We start from the raw sequence: 20,192 nt of genomic DNA, 5'->3' as shown, positions 1-20,192 counted from the left end.
ATGCATTTACCTGCTAATCTCTCTAACCTACGCATTCCAGGACACTAAGGGGCAATTTTAGCACAGCCAATCAACCTAACACGCACATCTTTGGACTGTGGGAGGAAACCGGAGCACCCGGAGGAAACCCACGCAGACACGAGGAGAATGTGCAAACTTCACATGGGGGTACTAGGGGGCTCGCTAGTTAGAGGCACAGACAGGTGTTTCTGTGGACACGATAGAGGCTCCAGGCTGGTGTATTATCTCTCTGGTGCCAGGATCAAAGCCGTCTCTAAATGGCTAAAGGACATTCTTAAGGGAGAAGGTGAGCAGCCAGGGGTCATTGTACACATTGGTACCAATGACATAACATAAGAACATAAGAAATAGGAGCAGGAGTAGGCCATCTGGCCCTTCGAGCCTGCCCCGCCATTCAATAAGATCATGGCTGATCTGTCGTGGCTCAGTTCCACATTCCCGCCCTCTCTCCATAACCCTTAATCCCCTCTCTTATCAAAAACCCATCAACCCGCGTCTTAAAAATATTTAGCGAGGCAGCCTCCACCACCTCAACGGGCAGAGAATTCCAGAGATTCACCACCCTTTGAGTGAATAAGTAGGAAAAGGGATGAGGCCTTAAAGTCTGAACAGAGACAGTTAGGCAGAAGGCTAAAGTACAGGACCTTGAAGGTAGTAATTTCTGGATTACTGCCGGTGTCACATGCTAGCGGGAGTAGGAATAGAAAGATTAGGCACATGAATGCGCGGCTTGAAATCTGGTGCAGGGGGCAGAGATTTAGATTTTTGGATCATTGGGATCTCTTCTGGGGAAGGGCTAACCTGTTCAAGAGGAATGGGTTACACCTGAACTGGACGGAGACAAATATCCTGGCAGGGAGATTTGCTAGAACCACTCGGGGGGGTTTAAACTAGTTTGGCAGGGGGGTGGGACCTAAAGCAATAGGGAAACAGAAGAGAAGATTGAGGACAGCACAGAAGTTAGAAGAGAGCACATTAAATAGGAAAGGCAATGTTAGTAATCCTAGTACCTAGATAGGTTGAGGGAGCTGGGTCTTTTCTCCCTGGAGAGACGAAGGTTGAGAGGCAACCTGATGGAGGTTTATAAGGTGTTGAGAGGTATTGAACATAGAACACTACAGCACAAAACAGGCCCTTCGGCCCACAAGTTGCGCCGATCATTTTCATACCTACCAGGCCATAGAACTATCTGAAACTCCCAATCCTAGGATAAATCCCATCCGGCCCAGGGGACTTATCTATTTTCATACTTTCCAGAATTGCTAACACCTCCTCCTTATGAATTTCAATCCCGTCTAGTCTAATAGCCTGTATCTCAGTATTCTCCTCAACAACATTGTCTTTTCCCTGTGTGAATACTGACAAAACATACTCATTTAGTGTCTCTCTCATCTCTTCGGACTCCATGCACAACTTCCCACTACTGTCCTTGACTGGCCCTAATCTTACCCTAGTCATTCTTTTATTCCCAACATACCTATAGAAAACCTTTCAGGTTTTCCTTGATCCTACCTGCCAAAGACTTCTCATGTCCTCTCCCGGCTCTTCTTAGCTCTCTCTTTAGGTCTTTCCTGGCTAACTTGTAACTCTCAAGTGCCCTAACTGAGCCTTCACGTCTCATCTTTACGTAAGTCTCCTTCTTCCTCTTCACAACAGATTCAACTTCTTTAGTAAGCCACGATTCCCTCGCTCGACCACTTTCTCCCTGCATGACAGGTACATACTTATCAAGGACAAGCAGTAGCTGTTTCTTGAACAAGCTCCACATTTCAATTGTGCCCATCCCCTGCAGTTTCCTTTCACATCCTATGCATCCGAAATCTCCCCTAATGGCATTATAATTTCCTTTACTCCAGTCATAACTCTTGCCCTGTGGTATATACCTATCCCTTTCAATCGCTAAAATAAACGTAAACAAATTGTGGTCACTATCACCAAAGTGTTTATCTACCTCCAAATCTAACACCTGGCCTGGTTCATTATCCAGTACCAAATCCAATGTGGCCTTGCCTCTTGTTGGCCTATCTACATACTGTCAGGAAACACTCCTGACAGTATGGACAAAAACTGACCCATCTAAAGTACTTGAACTATAGTGTTTCCAGTCAATATTTGTAAAGTCCCCCATAACAACTACCCTGTTACTTTCGCTCCTATACAGAATCACCTTTGCAATCCTTTCCTCTACATCTCCGGAACTTTTTGGAGGCCTACAGAAAACTCCCAACAGGGTGACCTCTCCTTTCCTGTTTTTAACTTCAGCCCATACTACTTCAGTGGACAAGTCCACATCAAACGTCCTTTCTTACTGTCCTTGACTAACAATGCCACACCTCCCCCTCTTTTACAACCTTCACTGATCTTACTGAAACATCTAAACCCCAGAACCTGCAACAACCATTCCTGTCCTTGCTCTATCCATGTCTCCGAAATGGCCACAACATCAAAGTCCCAGGTACCAACCCATGCTGCATGCTCACCCACCTTATTCCGAATGCTCCTGGCATTGAAGTAGACACACTTCAAACCACCTTCCTGCCTGCTGGTACACTCCTGTGAACTTGAAACCTTATTGACCTCACTACTCTAAACCTCCTGTACACTGGAGCTACAATTCAGGTTCCCATCACCCTGCTGAATTAGTTTAAACCTCCTGAAGAGCATTAGCAAATTTCCACCCCAGGATATTGGTACCCCTCTGGTTCAGGTGTAGACCATCCCATTTGTAGAGGTCCCACCTACCCCAGAATGAGCCCCAATTATCCAGGTATCTGAATTCCTCCCTCCTGCATCATCCTTCAGCAACATGTTCAACTGCTGTCTCTCCCTATTCCTCTCCTCGCTAGCACGTGGCACGGGTAACAAACCAGAGATAACAACTCTGTTTATTCTAGCTCTAAACTTCGACCCTAACTCCCTGAATTACTGCCTTACATCTCCATCCCTTTTCCTACTTATGTCGTTGGTGCCTATGGGGACCATGACTTGGGGCTGGTCCCCCTCCCCCTTAAAGATTCCAAAAACACAATCCAAGACATCATGGACCCTGGCACCTAGGAGGCAACACACCAACACTTCATCAGGTCCTGGGAATGTATCTACCTTGATGCGCTTTAAGACTTCCAGCACCTCCTTCTCTGTAATATGTACACTCCTCAAGACATCTCTATTTCCCCAAGTTCCCTAACATCCATGCTTTTCTCAACAGTAAATACTGATGAGAAATATTCATTTAAGATCTCACCCATTTCTTGTGGATCCAAACGTAAATGACCTTGATTCTTAAGAGGCCCTACTCTTTCACCCTTTATGTATTTGTAGCTCTTTGGATTCTTCTTTGTCTTATCTGCCAAAGCATCTCACGTCCCCTTTATGCCCTCCTGATTTCTTTCTTAATTCTACTCCTACACCCTTTTTACTCTTCAAGGGATCCACTTGATCCCTGCTGCCTATGCATGTCTTGTGCCTCCTGCTTCTTCTTGACCAGGGCCTCAATGTCCCAAGTCATCCAGCGTTCCCTCCTTCTACCAGCCTTGCCCTTCACTTTAAAAGGAATGTTCTCACTCTGAACCCTGGTTAACACACTTTTGAAAGCATGCCACTTACCAGCTGTCCTTTTGCCTGTCAGTAGACTTCCCCAATCAACTCACATATCCAATATAACTCTTTGATGCACGTTATATCGATATTAAGTATTTGGCTATCTACTTACTTTTCTTGCTTTATATTTCTCCACCAGTTCAAGCACCAGCTGGTATCTCTGTTTGTACAACGGTGGTGTGAAGATTATGGTCTCCATTGATTCTCATCTGTTGAAAACCTGTTCACTCTCACAAGCCAAATATCCATATGTAAATGAGAGTCAGAGTATTTTGACACAGAAGAAAACCATTCAGCCCATCAAATATGTGCCAGCTCTCTGTTGAGCAATCCAATTAGTCCCTTTTTCCCATTCTATCCCTGTAGGTTTACTTTCTACAACTGCCCATCCAACTTCCTTTCAAATAGTTTAATGTGTCTGCTTTCACCAGCCTCGCAGGCCTAATGTTCTTCCTCATATTCATATCTAATGCACATCTTGAAAAAAAACTACATTTCTATATGCCGCCTTTCACAACCACCAAATGCCCTAAAGCTTATATTAGGTACCCTCCAATCTGTAGGAACCAGTCCAGAGGCCAAAGAATTTTGGAAAATGTCAAAGGTTCAACAATGAATGGTGCAGTGCTGGATCTAATTCTGGAGAACAAAGCTGGACAGATATTTGATGTGGCAGTGGGGAACATTTTAGTGATAGCGACCACACCACAGTGTAATTTGTTAGTTAGGGAAAAGGAAAGAATGGTCTGCAAAAAATGGTTTTGAACTGGGGAAGGCAGATGTTATTAGAATGAAGCTGAATCTGGCCAAAATAGACTGGGATCAGCTTCTTGTGGGAAAATCTGCCATTCAATAAGATCATGGCTGATCTTTTTGTGGACTCAGCTCCACTTACCCACTCACTCACCATGACCCTTAATTCCTTCACTGTTCAAAAATTTTATCTATCCTTACCTTAAAAACATTCAACGAGGTAGCCTCAACTGCATGTCAAGGGCTTGGAGAGGTTGCTCGGGAGATTTTCTAGAATTAAAGTTTTAAAGTTTATTTGTCAGTCACAAGTAAGGCTTACAATAACACTGCAATGAAGTTATTGTGAAAGTCCCTGAGCTGCCATTGTCCATCGTCGGTTCGGTGCCTGCACCTAACCACCAAAGCAAAATAATAGCAGGGATGAAGGACTTCCATTATGCGGAGAGCTTGAAGAAGGTGAGATTGTTCTCATAGAGCCATATGCTGCAGAAGAGGCCCTTCGGCCCATCGAGTCCACACTGACACATTAGAAATACCTGAACTCCCACCTTCTCCAAGACAGCAGGAAGTGTAGACAGTGACAATGGATGAAAGGCTGCTTTGAGTGATGGACTAGGCTTCACTCATGACCCTTTGTAGTTTCTTGCGGTCTTGGATAGAGCAAGAGCCATACCAAGCTCTGATACAACCAGAAAGAATGTTTTCTATGGTGCATCTATAAAAATTGGTGAGTTGTAATAGACATACCAAATTTCCTTACTCTTCTCAAAGTTGAGGCGTTTGTGGGCTTTCTTAACTTAGTGTCAGCATGGGGGGGCCAGAACAGGTTGTTGGTGATCTAAACACCTAAAACCTGAAGTTCTCGACCATTTCTACTTCATCCCCACTGAAGTAGACAAGGCTTCCACTATGCTTCCTGAAGTTGATGAATATCTCTTTCATTTTGTTGACATGGAGGGAGAAATTATAGTTGCCTTCCTTGCTTTTGTAATCTATGCCTCGATTGATAAAGGCAAGTGATAAAGGGGGCGTTTAAGAGATCCGTGGATAGGTTTATGGACGAGAAGGGAATGGTTTAGGTTAGTGGGTCATTGTTTTGTAACTGGTCGGCGCAACATCGTGGGCCGAAGGGCCTGTTCTGCGCTGTAATGTTCTATGTTCTATTTTCTAAGTGTCTCATATGCCCTTTTCACCATCCTACTAATGTGCTCTTCTGCTTTCAGAGATCTGTGGTCAAACACGCCAAGGTTCCTACATAAGAACATAAGAAATAGGAGCAGGAGTAGGCTGACTAGCCCTTTGAGCCTGCCCCGCCATTCAATAAGATCATGGCTGATCAGAAGTGGATCAGTTCCACTTTCCCGCTTTCTCCCCATAACCCTTAATTCCCTTGTCTGTCAAAAACCTATCTGCCCATGACTTAAATATATTTAGCGAGGTAGCCTCCACAACTTCAACGGGCAGAGAATTCCAGAGATTCACCACCCTTTGAGTGAAGAAGTTCCTCCTCAACTCCGTTCTAAACTGCCACCCCCCTTATCTTGAGGCTGTGCCCTCTAGTCCTGCTGTCCTTTCTGAGCGGGAAGAATCTATCTCTACCCTATCCATCCCTTTCATTATCTTATCCGTCTCTTCAGGTCGTCATTGGTCTCTGGTGTAGTCCCGGAGGATTGGAGGATAGCGAATGTTGTCCCATTGTTTAAGAAGGGGAACAGAGACTTTGCCGGGAATTATAGACCGGTGAGTCTTATTTCTGTTGTGGGCAAGGTTTTAGAAAAAATTATTAGGGATAGGATTTATAGTTATTTGGAGTGTAATGAATTGATTAGAAATAGTCAGCATGGTTTTGTAGCGGGTAGGTCGTGCCTTACTAACCTTATTGAGTTTTTTGAGAAAGTGACCAAAGAGGTGGATGGGGGTAAGGCAGTTGACGTGGTATACATGGATTTTAGTAAGGCGTTCGATAAGGTTCACCATGGTAGGCTTCTGCAGAAAATGCAGATGTATGGGATTGTGGGTAATCTAGGAAGTTGGATCAGGAATTGGCTATCAGATAGGAGACAGAGGGTGGTGGTGGATGGTAAATATTCATCATGGAGTGCAGTTACGAGTGGTGTGCCTCAGGGATCTGTTTTGGGGCCACTGTTGTTTGTAATTTTTATTAATGATCTGGATGAGGGTATAGTTGGGTGGATTAGTAAATTTGCTGATGACACCAAAGTTGGAGGTGTGGTAGATTGTGAGGAAGGGTGTCATAGTCTGCAGGGAGACTTAGATAGGTTGCAGAGCTGGGCCGAGAGGTGGCGGATGGAATTTAATGCGGAGAAGTGTGAGGTAATTCACTTTGGTAGGAGCAACAGATGTGTCGAGTATAGGGCTAACGGGAGGACTTTGAATAGTGTGGATGAACAGAGGGATCTAGGTGTGTGTGTACATAGATCCCTGAAAGTTGGGAATCAAGTAGATAAGGTTGTCAAGAAGGCGTACGGTGTCTTGGCGTTTATTGGTAGGGGGATTGAATTTAGGAGTCGCAGTGTAATGTTGCAACTGTACACTACTCTAGTGCGGCCGCACTTGGAGTACTGTGTGCAGTTCTGGTCCCCGCATTACAAGAAGGATGTGGAGGCATTGGAGAGGGTGCAGAGGAGGTTTACTAGGATGTTGCCTGGTATGGTGGGGAGGTCCTATGAGGAGAGACTGAGGGATCTAGGGTTGTTTTCGTTGGAAAGAAGGCGGCTAAGAGGGGATCTTATTGAAACATATAAGATGATTAGAGGTTTAGATAGGGTGGATAGTGATAGCCTTTTTCCTCGGATGGAGAAAGCTAGCACGAGGGGGCATGGCTTTAAATTAAGGGGGGGTAGCTACAGGACGGATGTCAGGGGTAGGTTCTTTACCCAGCGGGTGGTGAGGGATTGGAATGCCCTGCCTGCTGCAGTTGTAAATGCGTCTAGTTTGGGGGCGTTTAAGAGATCTCTGGATAGGTTTATGGACGAAAAGGGATTGGTATAGGCTAGTGGGTCATTGTTTTTGTAACTGGTCGGCGCAACATCGTGGGCCGAAGGGCCTGTTCTGCGCTGTAATGTTCTATGTTCTATGTTCTATAAGATCCCTCCTCATCCTTCTAAACTCCAACGAGTGCAGATCCAGTCTATTTACTCTCTCTTCATAGTCCAACCCCCTCATCTCCGGTATCAGCCTAGTGAACCTCCTCTGCACTCCCTCCAAGGCCAAAATATCCTTGCACAAGTGCGGCGACCAAAACTGCACACACTACTCCAGCTAAGGCCTCACCAGTGCCTTGTACAGCTGCAGCAAGACCTCGCTGCTTTTATATTCTATCCCCCTTGCTATAAAGGCCAGCATCCCATTCGCCTTCTTGATCACCTGCTGCACCTGCAGACTGATTTTTGTGACTCATGCACAAGGACCCCCAGGTCCCTCTGCACCGTAGCATGCTGCAGCTTTTCGCCCTTTAAATAGTAATCCCTCCTACTATTATTTCTGCCAAAGTGGATAACCTCACACTAGCTAACATTGTACTCCATCTGCCAGGTCCTCGCCCACTCGCTCAGCCTATCTAGAACCCTCTGCAGACTTTCCACACCCTCCGCACAATTTGCTTTTCCACTCATCTTTGTCTCATCAGCAAATTTCGTCACCATATACTCAGCCCCCTCCTCCAGATCATCTATATAAATGGTAAATAGCTGAGGCCCCAGCACCGATCCCTGCGGCACTCCACTAGTCACCAACCACCAATCAGAATAGCACCCATTGATACCAACTCTCTGCCTCCTATTAGACAACCAATCCTCTATCCACGCTAACACCTTACCCCCAACTCCATGCCCCCTAACCTTCTGAAGCAACCTTTTGTGCGGGACCTTATCAAACGCCTTTTGAACATCGAGAAACACCACATCCACCGGTTCCCCTCTGTCTACCGCACTAGTCATATCCTCATAAAAATCCAATAAATTTGTCAAACACGGCTTCCCCTTAACGAATTTGTGCTGCGTCTGCTCTATCAAACCATTCTTTTCTAGGTGCCTCGCTATTTCTTCTTTGATGACGGATTCAAGCATTTTTCCAACTACAGACGTTAAGCTAACTGACCTATAATTCCCTGCCTTTTGCCTGCTACCTTTTTTGAACAGCAGCGTAACATTAGCCGTTTTCCAATCTTCCGGCACTTCCCCGGAATCCAGCGAAATTTAAACATAGAACATAGAACATTACAGCGCAGAACAGGCCCTTCGGCCCACGAAGTTGCGCCGACCAGTTTAAAAAAAACAATGACCCACTAATCTAAACCAATCCCTTTTCGTCCATAAACCTATCCACGGATCTCTTAAACGCCCCCAAACTAGGCGCATTTACAACCGCAGCAGGCAGGGCATTCCAATCTCTCACCACCCTCTGGGTAAAGAACCTACCCCTGACATCCGTCCTATAATTACCCCCCCTTAATTTAAAGCCATGCCCCCTCGTGCTAGCTTTCTTCATCCGGGGAAAAAGGCTATCACTATCCACCCTATCTAAACCTCTAATCATCTTATATGTTTCAATAAGATCCCCTCTTAGCCGCCTTCTTTCTAGCGAAAACAACCCCAAATCCCTCAGTCTCTCCTCATAGGACCTCCCCTCTATACCAGGCAACATCCTGGTAAACCTCCTCTGCACCCTCTCCAAAGCCTCCACATCCTTCCCATAATGTGGGGACCAGAGCTGCACACAATACTCCAAGTGCGGCCGCACCAGAGTTGTGTACAGTTGCAACATGACGCTGCGACTCCTAAATTCAACCCCCCTACCAATAAACGCCAAGACACCGTATGCCTTCTTAACAACCTTATCTACTTGATTCCCAACTTTCAGGGATCTATGTACACATACACCTAGATCCCTCTGTTCATCCACACTATTCAAAGTCCTCCCGTTAGCCCTATACTCAACACATTTGGTAACTAATCACTAAGGCATCTATTATCACCTCTGCCATTTCCTTCAGAACCCTGGGATGCATTCCATCCGGTCCTTGGGACTTGTCTACCATCAGTCCCATTAGTCTATCAAGCACTACCTCTCTAGTGACAGTAATCGCATTCAGGCCCTCAACTCCGACCATCCTTCTATCTTTAATATCTGGCAAACTATTCGCATCCTCCTCTGTGAAGACCGAGGCAAAAAACTTATTTAAGGCCTCCGCCATTTCCTCATCTCCCACCACTAAATCCCTCCTCTCATCCTCTAAGGGTCCAACATTCACTCTAGCCAGCCTCCTCTTTTTTATATATTTGTAAAAACTCTTATTGTCCTTTTTTATATTTAGTGGTAGTTTAACTTCATAGTCTATCCTTCCTTTCTTTATCAACTTCTTAGACATTCTTTGTTGATTTTTAAACCTCTCCCAATCTTCTAATCACCCACTACTTTTAGCCACTCTAAACGCATCAGCTTTTAAATTTAATACACTCCTTTATTTCCTTCGATAACCATGGCTGGTTATCCCTCCTCCGACATTCCTTCTTCACCATTGGAATATATTTCTGCTGAGCATTGAAAAAGATCTCCTTAAATGATCCTCCACTGTTCCTCAGCAGTCCTACCAACCAATCTGCATCCCCAATCTACATTTGCCAATTCCTCTCTCATCCTATCGTACTCCCCTCTGTTCAAACAGAGGACACAGGTTCGGGACCCTACTTTCTCATCCTCCACCTGCATCAAAAACTCAACCACACAACGATCGCTCATCCCAAGAGGATCCCTCACAAGGTCTCTAATTCTTCCTGCCTCGTTACACAACACCAGATCTAAGATAGCTCACTCCCTCGTTGGTTCCGTCACACACTGTTCAAGGAAACTATCCCTACAGCATTCCAAGAACTCTTCCTCAAGCCCACCGCGTCCGACTCGGGTCAACCAATCAATATGCAGATTGAAATCCCCCATAATTATCATTCCATAGAACTTCCTAGTTTCCCACTATTTATTGAGTACTTTCTTTTCAAATTACTCCTTCCAAACTGTGTCACCTCATATTTTTCGTGGTTAAATTCCATCTGCCACTTATCTGCCTATTTGACCATTCCATCTATATTTTCTTGTAGCCCAAGACATACCACCTCACTGTTAACCACTTGTCCATTCTTTGTGTCATCCGCAAACTTAGTAATCCTACTCCCCGCAAAGAGTCCCCCCAAAAGGTCATCTGTGTAATTTATATAAATGATGAATGAAAGGGAGTCCAACACAGATCATTGTGGTACACCACTGGACACTGACTTCCAATCACTAAAGCCGCCTTTTGTCATCACCCTCTGTCTCCTACGACTGATGTGGAGATGCTGGCATTGGACTGGGGTAAACACAGTAAGAAGACTCACAACACCAGGTTGAAGTCCGACAGGTTTATCTGGTAGCAAACACCACTCGCTTTCGGAATGCTGTTCGTCAGGTGAGTGAAGAGTTCTGATCACAAACAAGGCATATAAAGGCACACACAGTTTACAGAATACTGCTTAGAATGCGAGTCTTTACAGCTGATCTGCTATTCAAGTTTTAAAGGTGCAGACAATGTGAGTGGAGATAGCATTAAGAACATAAGAACATAAGAAATAGGAGCAGGAGTAGGCCATCTAGCCCTTCGAGCCTGCCCCGCCATTCAATAAGATCATGGCTGATCTGTCGTGGCTCAGTTCCACATTCCCGCCCTCTCCCCATAACCCTTAATCCCCTCTCTTATCAAAAACCCATCAACCCGCGTCTTAAAAATATTTAGCGAGGTAGCCTCCACCACTTCAACGGGCAGAGAATTCCAGAGATTCACCACCCTTTGAGTGAAGAAGTTCCTCCTCAACTCTGTTCTAAACCGCCCCCCCTTTATCTTGAGGCTGTGTCCCCTAGTCCTACTATCCTTTCTGAGCGGGAAGAGTCTCTCCACCTTTATCCTATCCATCCCATTCATCATCTTATACGTCTCAATGCGATCTCCCCTCATTCTTCTAAACTCTAACGAGTACAAGCCTAATTTATTCAGCCTCTCCTCATAGCTCAACCCCCTCAACTCCGGCATCAGCCTAGTAAACCTCCTCTGCACTCCCTCCAAGGCCAAAACATCCTTACGTAAGTATGGCACCCAAAACTGCACACAGTACTCCAGCTGCGGCCTCACCAATGCCCTGTATAGCCACAGCAAGACCTCCCTACTTTTATATTCAATCCCCCTCGCGATGAAGGCCAGCATCCCATTCACCTTCCTGACCACCTGCTGCACCTGCAAGCTGGATTTTTGCGACTCGTGCACAAGGACCCCGAGGTCTCTCTGCACCGTCGCCTGCTGCAGTTTTTCTCCACGTAAGTAATAATCCTTCCTACCATTCTTCCTACCAAAGTGGACCACCTCGCACTTGCCAACATTAAATTCCATTTGCCATTTCCTGGCCCATTCGCCCAGCCTATCTAGATAGAACATAGAACATAACAGCGCAGAACAGGCCCTTCGGCCCACGATGTTGCGCCGACCAGTTAAAAAACAATGACCCTCTAACCTAAACCAATCCCCTTCCATCCATAAACCTATCCACGGATCTCTTAAACGCCCCCAAACTAGGCGCAATTACAACTGCAGCAGGCAGGGCATTCCAATCCCTCACCACCCTCTAGGTAAAGAACCTACCCCTGACATCTGTCCTATAACTACCCCCCCTTAATTTAAAGCTATGCCCCCTCGTGCTAGCTTTCTCCATCCGAGGAAAAAGGCTATCACTGTCCACCCTATCTAAACCTCTAATCATCTTATATGTTTCAATAAGGTCCCCTCTTAGCCGCCTTCTTTCTAACGAAAACAACCCCAAATCCCTCAGTCTCTCCTCATAGGACTTCCCCTCCATACCAGGCAACATCCTGGTAAACCTCCTCTGCACCCTCTCCAAAGCCTCCACATCCTTCCTATAATGTGGGGACCAGAACTGCACACGATAATCCAAGTGCGGCCGCACCAGAGTTGTGTACAGTTGCAACATGACGCTGCGACTCCTAAATTCAATCCCCCTACCAATAAACGCCAAGACTCCGTATGCCTTCTTAACAACCTTATCTACTTGATTCCCAGCTTTCAGGGATCTATGTACACATACACCTAGATCCCTCTGTTCATCCACACTATTCAGAGTCCTCCCGTTAGCCCTATACTCGACATCTGTTATTCCTACCAAAGTGAATTACCTCACACTTCTCCGCATTAAACTCCATCCGCCACCTCTCGGCCCAGCTCTGCAACCTGTCCAAGTCTCCCTGCAAACTATGACACCCTTCCTCACTATCTACCACACCTCCGACTTTGGTGTCATCAGCAAATTTACTAATCCACCCAACTATACCCTCATCCATAGAACATAGAACACTACAGCACAAACAGGCCCTTCGGCCCACGAGTTGCGCCGATCACATCAACACCTATCTATAACCCCCAATCCCATAAAACCCCATATACTCATCCAGAAGTCTTTTAAAAGACCCCAGCGAGTTCGCCTCCACCACCACTGACGGCAGCCGATTCCACTCACTCACCACCCTCTGAGTGAAAAACTTACCCCTAACATCACTTCTGTACTTTCCTCCCCGCACCTTAAATCTGTGTCCTCTCGTAGCGACCATTTCAACCCGGGGAAATAGCCTCTGAGAATCCACCCTATCCATTCCTCTCAACAATCCAGATCATTAATAAAAATTACAAACAGCAGTGGCCCCAAAACAGATCCCTGAGGCACACCACTCGTAACTGAACTCCATGACGAATACTTACCATCAACCACCACCCTCTGTCTCCTATCTGCTAGCCAATTCCTGATCCAATTACCTAGATTACCCCCAATGCCATACATCTGCATTTTCTGCAGAAGCCTTCCATGGTGAACCTTATCAAACGCCTTACTAAAATCCTTCTGTAGACTCTCCACACCCTCCGCACAATTTGCCGTTCCACCAATCTTGGTGTTATCAGCAAATTTCGACACCCTACACTCGGTTCCCTCCTCCAGATCATCTATATAAATGGTAAATAGCTGAGGCCCCAGCACCGACCCCTGGGGCACTCCACTAGTCACCATAGTCCATTAAGCATAGAATGCGCTGTCTTTTGTCTTGAAGGCAGCCTTAGACGCTATGACAACGGATGAATGAACATCGCTCGACAATCACCAGGCATGACTATTCCCTTCCTGTTGGGGAACACTTCAGTCGTCACCAGCATTCGGCTTCTGATCTTCGGGTAAGTGTTCTCCAAGGCAGCCTTCATGACATACGACAGTGCAGAGTTGCTGAACAGAAACTGATAGCCAAGTTCTGCACGCACGAGGACGGCCTTAACCGGGATCTTGAGTTCATGTTGCACTATCTTTAACCCCCATGACTTGCCTGAACTTGCAACATCTCACTTACTGTCCTGTCTGGTGACAATACACATCTCTTTAACCTATGCTTAATGCTATCTCCACTCACATTGTCTGTACCTTTAAGACTTGATTAGCTGTAAAGAATTGCATTCCAATCGTTATACTGTAAATTGAGTTTGTGTCTTTATACGCCCTGTTTGTGAACAGATCTCCCAATCACCTGACAAAGGAGCACGCTCCGAAAGCTAGTGGCGTTTGCTACCAAATAAACCTTTTCGACTTTAACCTGGTGTTGTGAAACTTCTTACTGTGATACAACTGAGCCAATTTTGAATCCACTTTTATCAAATTACAATGTATCCCATGTGAATTTACCTTCTTTACAAGATCCCACTTAAGACCTTGTCAAAGGCTTTGCTGAAATCCATATAAACTACCCTCATCTACACTACCTTCATCTACACACCTAGACACATTACAGCACAGTACAAGCCCTTTGGCCCTCATCAAATAACAAAGTACAGTGCAGTACAGGAACAGGCCCTTTAGCCCACCAGATCCGTGCCGACACATGCCTATTTAATATTTTCTTGCTTCTACATGGTCCATATCCCTCTATTCCCTGTCTATTCATGTATCTATCCAGACGCCTCTTGAAATATTTACAGAATCTGCTTCCACCTCCAGCAGTACGTTCCAGACATTCTCCACCGTCTATGTGAAAAACTTATCCCTCACATCTGTTTTAAACATTCCCCCCTTACTTTGAACCTATGCCCGAGTAAATGACCTTTTGACCCTGGGAAAAAGACTCTGACTATCCACTGTATCTAAGCCTGTCTTAATCTTGTAAACCTCTATCAGCTCCCCCCACCGTCCTCCAATGCTCAAATGAAAACAATCCAAGTCCATTCAACCTTTCTCAACTGTCCATATCTCCAAACCAGGCAACATCCTGGTAAATCTCTTCTTCATTCTTTCCCACGCATCAACATCCTTCCGGCAACCAGGACTGTACACAATACTCCAAATGCAGCCTAACCAAAGTCTTGTACAACTGCAACATGATTTCCCCATTCCTGTGGGAGAGTGTTTGCTAGCATTGTTGAGGTGGATTTAAACTAATGTGGCAGAGAGATAGGAACCGATGCAGGAAATCAAAGGGTAAAAAAAAAAGGCAATAAGAGGAAAAGTGGAAGGCAGAGAAATCAAAGACAAAAATCAAAAAGGGCCACAATACAGATACTGTGTACTGCCAGATGGAGTTTAATTTAGATAAATGCGAGGTGATGCATTTTGGTAGACTGAACCAGGGCAGCATTTACTCAGTTAATGGTAAGGTGTTGGGGAGAGTTACAGAACAAAGAGATCTAGGGGTACATGTTCATAGCTCCTTGAAAGTGGAGTCACATGTGAATCAAGTGGTGAAGAAGGCATGCTTGGTTTCATTGGTCAGAACATTGAATACAGGGGTTGGGGCGTCTTGTTGAAGTTGCACAAGACATTGGCAAGGCCACACTTGGAATACTGTATACAGTTCTGGTCACCCTATTATAGGAAAGATGGGATTGTCAGTGCAGACTCTGTCAGGATTTAGTTAATAAAAACTGAGCTAAGTTTTCTATCAGTTTAACAAGTCCTTGCTGTTGTCTCTCTCTGTGACCCGAGAATGTTGAGTGTTTGACAGCTGCTGCCTTTACTGACTTTTCCCCATCAGCTCCAGCTCCCTCGGGGCCTTTTGTCTCAGTCTCCCCTTCTGCCCCAAAACACCATCCCCACCCACTGCACCTGCCCCAGGGCACCGAACCGTCTCGCCCCCCCCCCCCCCATCCCCTCCATCACTCCTCTCCCCCACCAGCCCTCTCCCTCCCAATTCCCCCATTCCTCTAATCCCCCCTCTACTCTTTTCCCCCAGCTCCCTGTCCCACCATCGCCCCCCCCGTCTCCTCTCCCCCAAATCCCCTCGCCGCTCATCCCCCGTCACCCCATTCCTCTCTGTCACCCCTATGTGTCTCTCCTCCACCACCCCCGCCCTTTTTGTCACCCTCTGTGTCTCCCCCTGCCTCACTCTGCAATGCTCCGGCTCTGATTTCACTCCCACATTAGTCTCTTCACCGCCATTACTCGCGGACAGGAACGCGGCCTGTTTCTGACGAATGGGCGGGGCCTGTTGCTGAGTGACGCACGGGGCGGGCCTGTTTTTGGGTGATGTAATGTGGGGCGGGGCCTGTTCGTGAGTGACGGGCGTGGCCGCTGATGACGGATAGGGGCGGGCCCCGATGTATGATAGCCCCGCCCACACGGATCCGCCATTGGAACAGAGAGTTCGCGTCATCGGCTTCCAGGCCGACAGTTTCCACAGCAACCGGCATAACAATAACAACTGGCGGAAGGAAAGAAGATGGTGGGAAGCTTCAGTTTGCAGAGATCTGTGTGAAATATCATATATAGCAGGGCAAGAGGGATATGGAGTAGGCAGATATTGGGTATGGGGAGGTCAGATATTGGGTATGGGATGGGCAGATACTGGGTATGGGGAGGGCAGATATTGGGTATGGGGAGGGCAGATACTGGGTATGGGGAGGGCAGATATTGGGTATGGGGAGGGCAGATACTGGGTATGGGGAGGGCAGATACTGGGTATGGGGAGGACAGATATTGGGTATGGGGAGGGCAGATATTGGGTATGGGGAGGGCAGATATTGGGTATGGGGAGGACAGATACTGGGTATGGGGAGGGCAGATACTGGGTATGGGGAGGACAGATACTGGGAATGGGTAGGGCAGATACTGGGGATGGGGAGGGCAGATATTGGGGATGAGGAGGGCGGAGGCTCAGTATGTAGAGAGGGAAGGTGGGATTGCTGGGTTTTGGAGGAGTGCAGCTGGAGCACTGTGTGTGACTCAGTTTCTTTACCATAGGACAGAGGATTGGTTAGCTAACAAAGACTGGACACACATGGGACTTCTTCAAATAGCAAGATATGACCCGTGCAGTGGCACAGAGATCAGTGCTGGGACCTCATTGTGTAAATGACTTGAATGATGGTATCTAATGTATGATTGCCATATCTGCTGTGCACACCAGGCTAGGTTGGAGAGTAACTTGTGAAGAGGATACAAGGAGTCTTCAAAGGGACATAGGTTAGGATGAGAAAATGGGCTAAAAATGACAGATGGATTATATAGTGGGAAAGTATGAACTTGAGATAGAAAATCAGGGCACCATCTAAATGGAGAGAGATTGCAGAATTTAGTGGCACAGTGGAATCTGAATTTGCTGGTGCATGAATAAAAATATAACAGCAAGTACAGCAAATGGTCAGGAAGGTAAATGTCATAAAGGGCTATAAAGGTAGGGAAGTGTCACTCCAACTGTACAGAGCCTTGGAGAGATCACATGAGGAATATTGTGTACAGTTTTCTGATTTAAGAAAAGATGTAAATGTATTAGATCGGCTCAGAGAAGGTTCACCAAACTGATTCTGGCAATAAAGTCCCATATCCATTGGAGTTTAGAAGATTGAGAGATGATTTTATTGAAACATGTAAGATCCTGAGAGGTCTCAGCTTGGTGGATTCTGGGAAGATGTTTCTGTTTGTGGGAGAAACTAGAATTAGGGACCACAGTATAAAAACAAGGGATTTCCCATTTAAGACAGAGATGAGAAGACCTTTTTTTCTCTCAGGAGGTGGAATGTGGAATTCTGCTTCCCTAGAGAGTGGTGGAGGCAGAGTTACTGAATATATTTTTGCTAAGTTAATAGATACTTTACTAATGAGGAGTCAAAATGCAGAAAGGCTGGGCAGGAAAGCGGAGTTGAGGCCACAATCGGATCGCCCGTGAACTTATCAAATGATGGACAGGCTTGAGAAGCTAAGCGGCATATTCCTGCTCTTAATTCAAATATTTGTATTTGGAAAGATATACATTTCCGAGAGAGAGAGTGTATCAAACTTCACTCAACTGATTCCTGGGTTGCTGGGTTATCCAATGATGAGAGGCTGAGTAAATTGGGTCTAAATTCAATGGATGAGAAAAGACCTCATTGAATATGAAGGTTCTTGACAGGGTAGACACTGAAATGTTATTTTCACTGGTCAGAGAAGGTAAAATATGAGGAAGTGTCTGGATAAAGGATTGTTCATTTATGACTTTCTTCAGGAATTTCTTCATTCAGAGTGTTATGACTTTTTAGAATTCTCTGCATTAGAGGGTTGTGGATGTTTGATCATTAAGAATATTCAAGACAGCAATCTGCACAGAATTTTGGGTACTAAAGAAAAGAAAGAATATGAGGATAGTGCAGGAAGATGCAGGTGAGGTAAACAATCAGCCGTGACCTTGCTGAATGTTGGAGCAGAGCCAAAAGGCCAAATAGCCAACTCAAGCTCTTATATTTTAATTCTTAAATGGTTACCACACGTAAATTATGCTGAATGATTCTGGTCTCCAGACGAATAATACAAAAATGGAATAATATGAAAGGATTTCAATAGGGTAGGAGTCAAGATTTTTCCACTTGTAGCGAGACGAGAACTAGAGTCCATCGGTAGAAGATAGTTAGTATTAAATACAATCGGGAATTTGGGAGAAATTTTTCCTTTTTATTTATTCATGCAAGGCCAGCATTTATTGCTGCTTCCTATCTTGAGAAGCAGTGGGAATGTGAAACTTACTATCACAAGGACTGGATGGGGTTAATATCCTTGATATATTAAAGGGGAGTTGGATAAAGACAAAAGAGAAAGGAATGGAGGATATACTTATATTGTGTGATGAAGGAGAGGGGGAAGGATGGTCAATGATGTTTAAATACTGGCATAAATCAGATGGGCAAAGCAGCCTGTTTAGTGTTGTGTATACAATGTAATTCTGTGCTGTGTGGATGTGAGAGACTTGCAGTTCATTTCTCCCACGTTCTTTCAGTCAGCGTGCCCCAGAACTTGCAGCCCTGAGGTTCAAGGAACTTCTTCAACGAATATCAGCCGTTCACGTCGATATCGGATCAAGGCCTCAAACTCTCAGGTTGATGAGAGTCTGTTTGGGAACCGTCATCAGGTAATTTCAATCAAGTATATACTATGCTATCTGGTACTGACCTGTTGTCGGTAAAATAATACCTCATACTGTTAGTGAGTCAAAATACAGTGGTTTTTATTTCAAATCTCTGGGTATTCCAGAATTTTGGGAGAAGTGGGACTATCAGACTTCTCATAGAACACAAACACAAGTGGGCATTTATACATCATGAGTCTTTGTGTCAATCACAATTCCAAGTTTCCCATTCCGGCCAGAACTCCGGGTCTTCCTTCCTTAGAACATAGAACATTACAGCGCAGAACAGGCCCTTCGGCCCACGATGTTGCGCCGACCAATTAAAAAGCCGATGACCCTCTAACCAAAACCAATCCCTTTCCATCCATAAACCTATCCACGAATCTCTTAAACGCCCCCAAACTAGGCGCATTTACAACTGCAGCAGGCAGGGCATTCCAATCCCTCACCACCCTCTGGGTAAAGAACCTACCTCTGACATCCGTCCTATAACTACCACCCCTTAATTTAAAGCTATGCCCCCTCGTGCTAGCTTTCTCCATCCGAGGAAAAAGGCTATCACTGTCCACCCTATCTAAACCTCTAACCATCTTATATGTATCAATAAGGTCCCCTCTTAGCCGCCTTCTTTCTAACGAGAACAACCTCAAATCCCTCAGTCTCTCCTCATAGGACCTCCCCTCCATACCACGCAACATCCTGGTAAACCTCCTCTGCACCCTTGGTCGTGATGCAGCCCCAGATTTAATCATGATTCACAGTCCAGCTGGCAGCTGCAGTCATGACACACGGTCACGATTCAAAACCTTTCTGCAGCAGTACCGGCATCCCTGTCTTTGAAGTTACTTGTGCGATCGCGGCTGTCCCAGCAGAACTCTTCCTGTTAAAAGCCGGTATCGTGATCTGCCATCAGCAGCTGTCAAAAGCCAGTATCGTAAACTACCATCTGTGTAACAATGTCCAACTAACACAAATAGGTAAGATTTACAAAGTCTACAAAATAACAGCCACATTAAACTATCTGTCTTTATAAAAATGAGAGTTAAAGCATGTAAGACACAAACAAATAACTTATATTCATGCCAGGATCAGTATAAGCTAAAGGAGATCAGTCATAATGAAGGGTTATATTCTAGGTACAAAATACATTAACTCTTTCCCTTCAGGTACAAAATGCATTCACATTTTCCCTACTTCACTCCCCACTTTTGGTCTGGGCCAGGCCTAAGCATGGCCCCATGACCAATCCAAAGCCAAATGTTACCAGCATACGGGCCCACCCTCAGTTAAAAAAAAGACAACTTGGAGTTCTTTGTGCCCATACCATCAGTAGGCACACACTCAACCAACAATAAGTT

At 45.5% G+C, this 20,192-nt stretch overlaps 2 protein-coding genes across 7 annotated transcripts in view; one reads left to right on the top strand and one right to left on the bottom strand.

The window, feature by feature from the left end:
* The window catches only part of henmt1 (HEN methyltransferase 1), a 74,428-nt gene extending 58,516 nt beyond the window's left edge, over positions 1-15,912 (bottom strand). The window contains exons 1-3 of one of the 6 annotated variants that reach the window (XM_080195059.1): positions 15,844-15,912; positions 4,576-4,644; positions 3,734-4,087 (exon numbers count right to left, since the gene is read on the bottom strand). In XM_080195059.1, coding sequence (XP_080051185.1) covers positions 3,734-3,820 — 87 coding nt within the window. In that variant the 5' untranslated portion in view covers positions 3,821-4,087; positions 4,576-4,644; positions 15,844-15,912. Of the gene's footprint in view, positions 1-1,031; positions 1,051-3,733; positions 4,556-4,575; positions 4,645-15,843 lie in introns of those variants that run through there. The other 5 variants (XM_080195058.1, XM_080195062.1, XM_080195061.1 and 2 more) reach the window with 5 other exon arrangements.
* A 659-nt stretch (positions 15,913-16,571) lies between these two features.
* Positions 16,572-20,192, top strand: part of LOC145348241 (cilia- and flagella-associated protein 45-like) — a 112,914-nt gene continuing 109,293 nt past the window's right edge. The window contains exons 1-2 of the mRNA XM_080196442.1: positions 16,572-16,613; positions 18,631-18,837. Of these exons, the coding sequence (XP_080052568.1) occupies positions 16,572-16,613; positions 18,631-18,837 (249 nt within the window). The remainder of the gene's footprint in view (positions 16,614-18,630; positions 18,838-20,192) is intronic.

The sequence above is a fragment of the Carcharhinus amblyrhynchos genome, chromosome 9, assembly GCF_965287045.1.
Source record: "Carcharhinus amblyrhynchos chromosome 9, sCarAmb.v2.hapA, whole genome shotgun sequence".
In the NCBI taxonomy this organism is placed as follows: domain Eukaryota; kingdom Metazoa; phylum Chordata; class Chondrichthyes; order Carcharhiniformes; family Carcharhinidae; genus Carcharhinus; species Carcharhinus amblyrhynchos.
The sequence above is the reverse complement of the archived record's forward strand: the minus strand, read 5'-3'. Positions and strand labels throughout refer to the sequence as shown.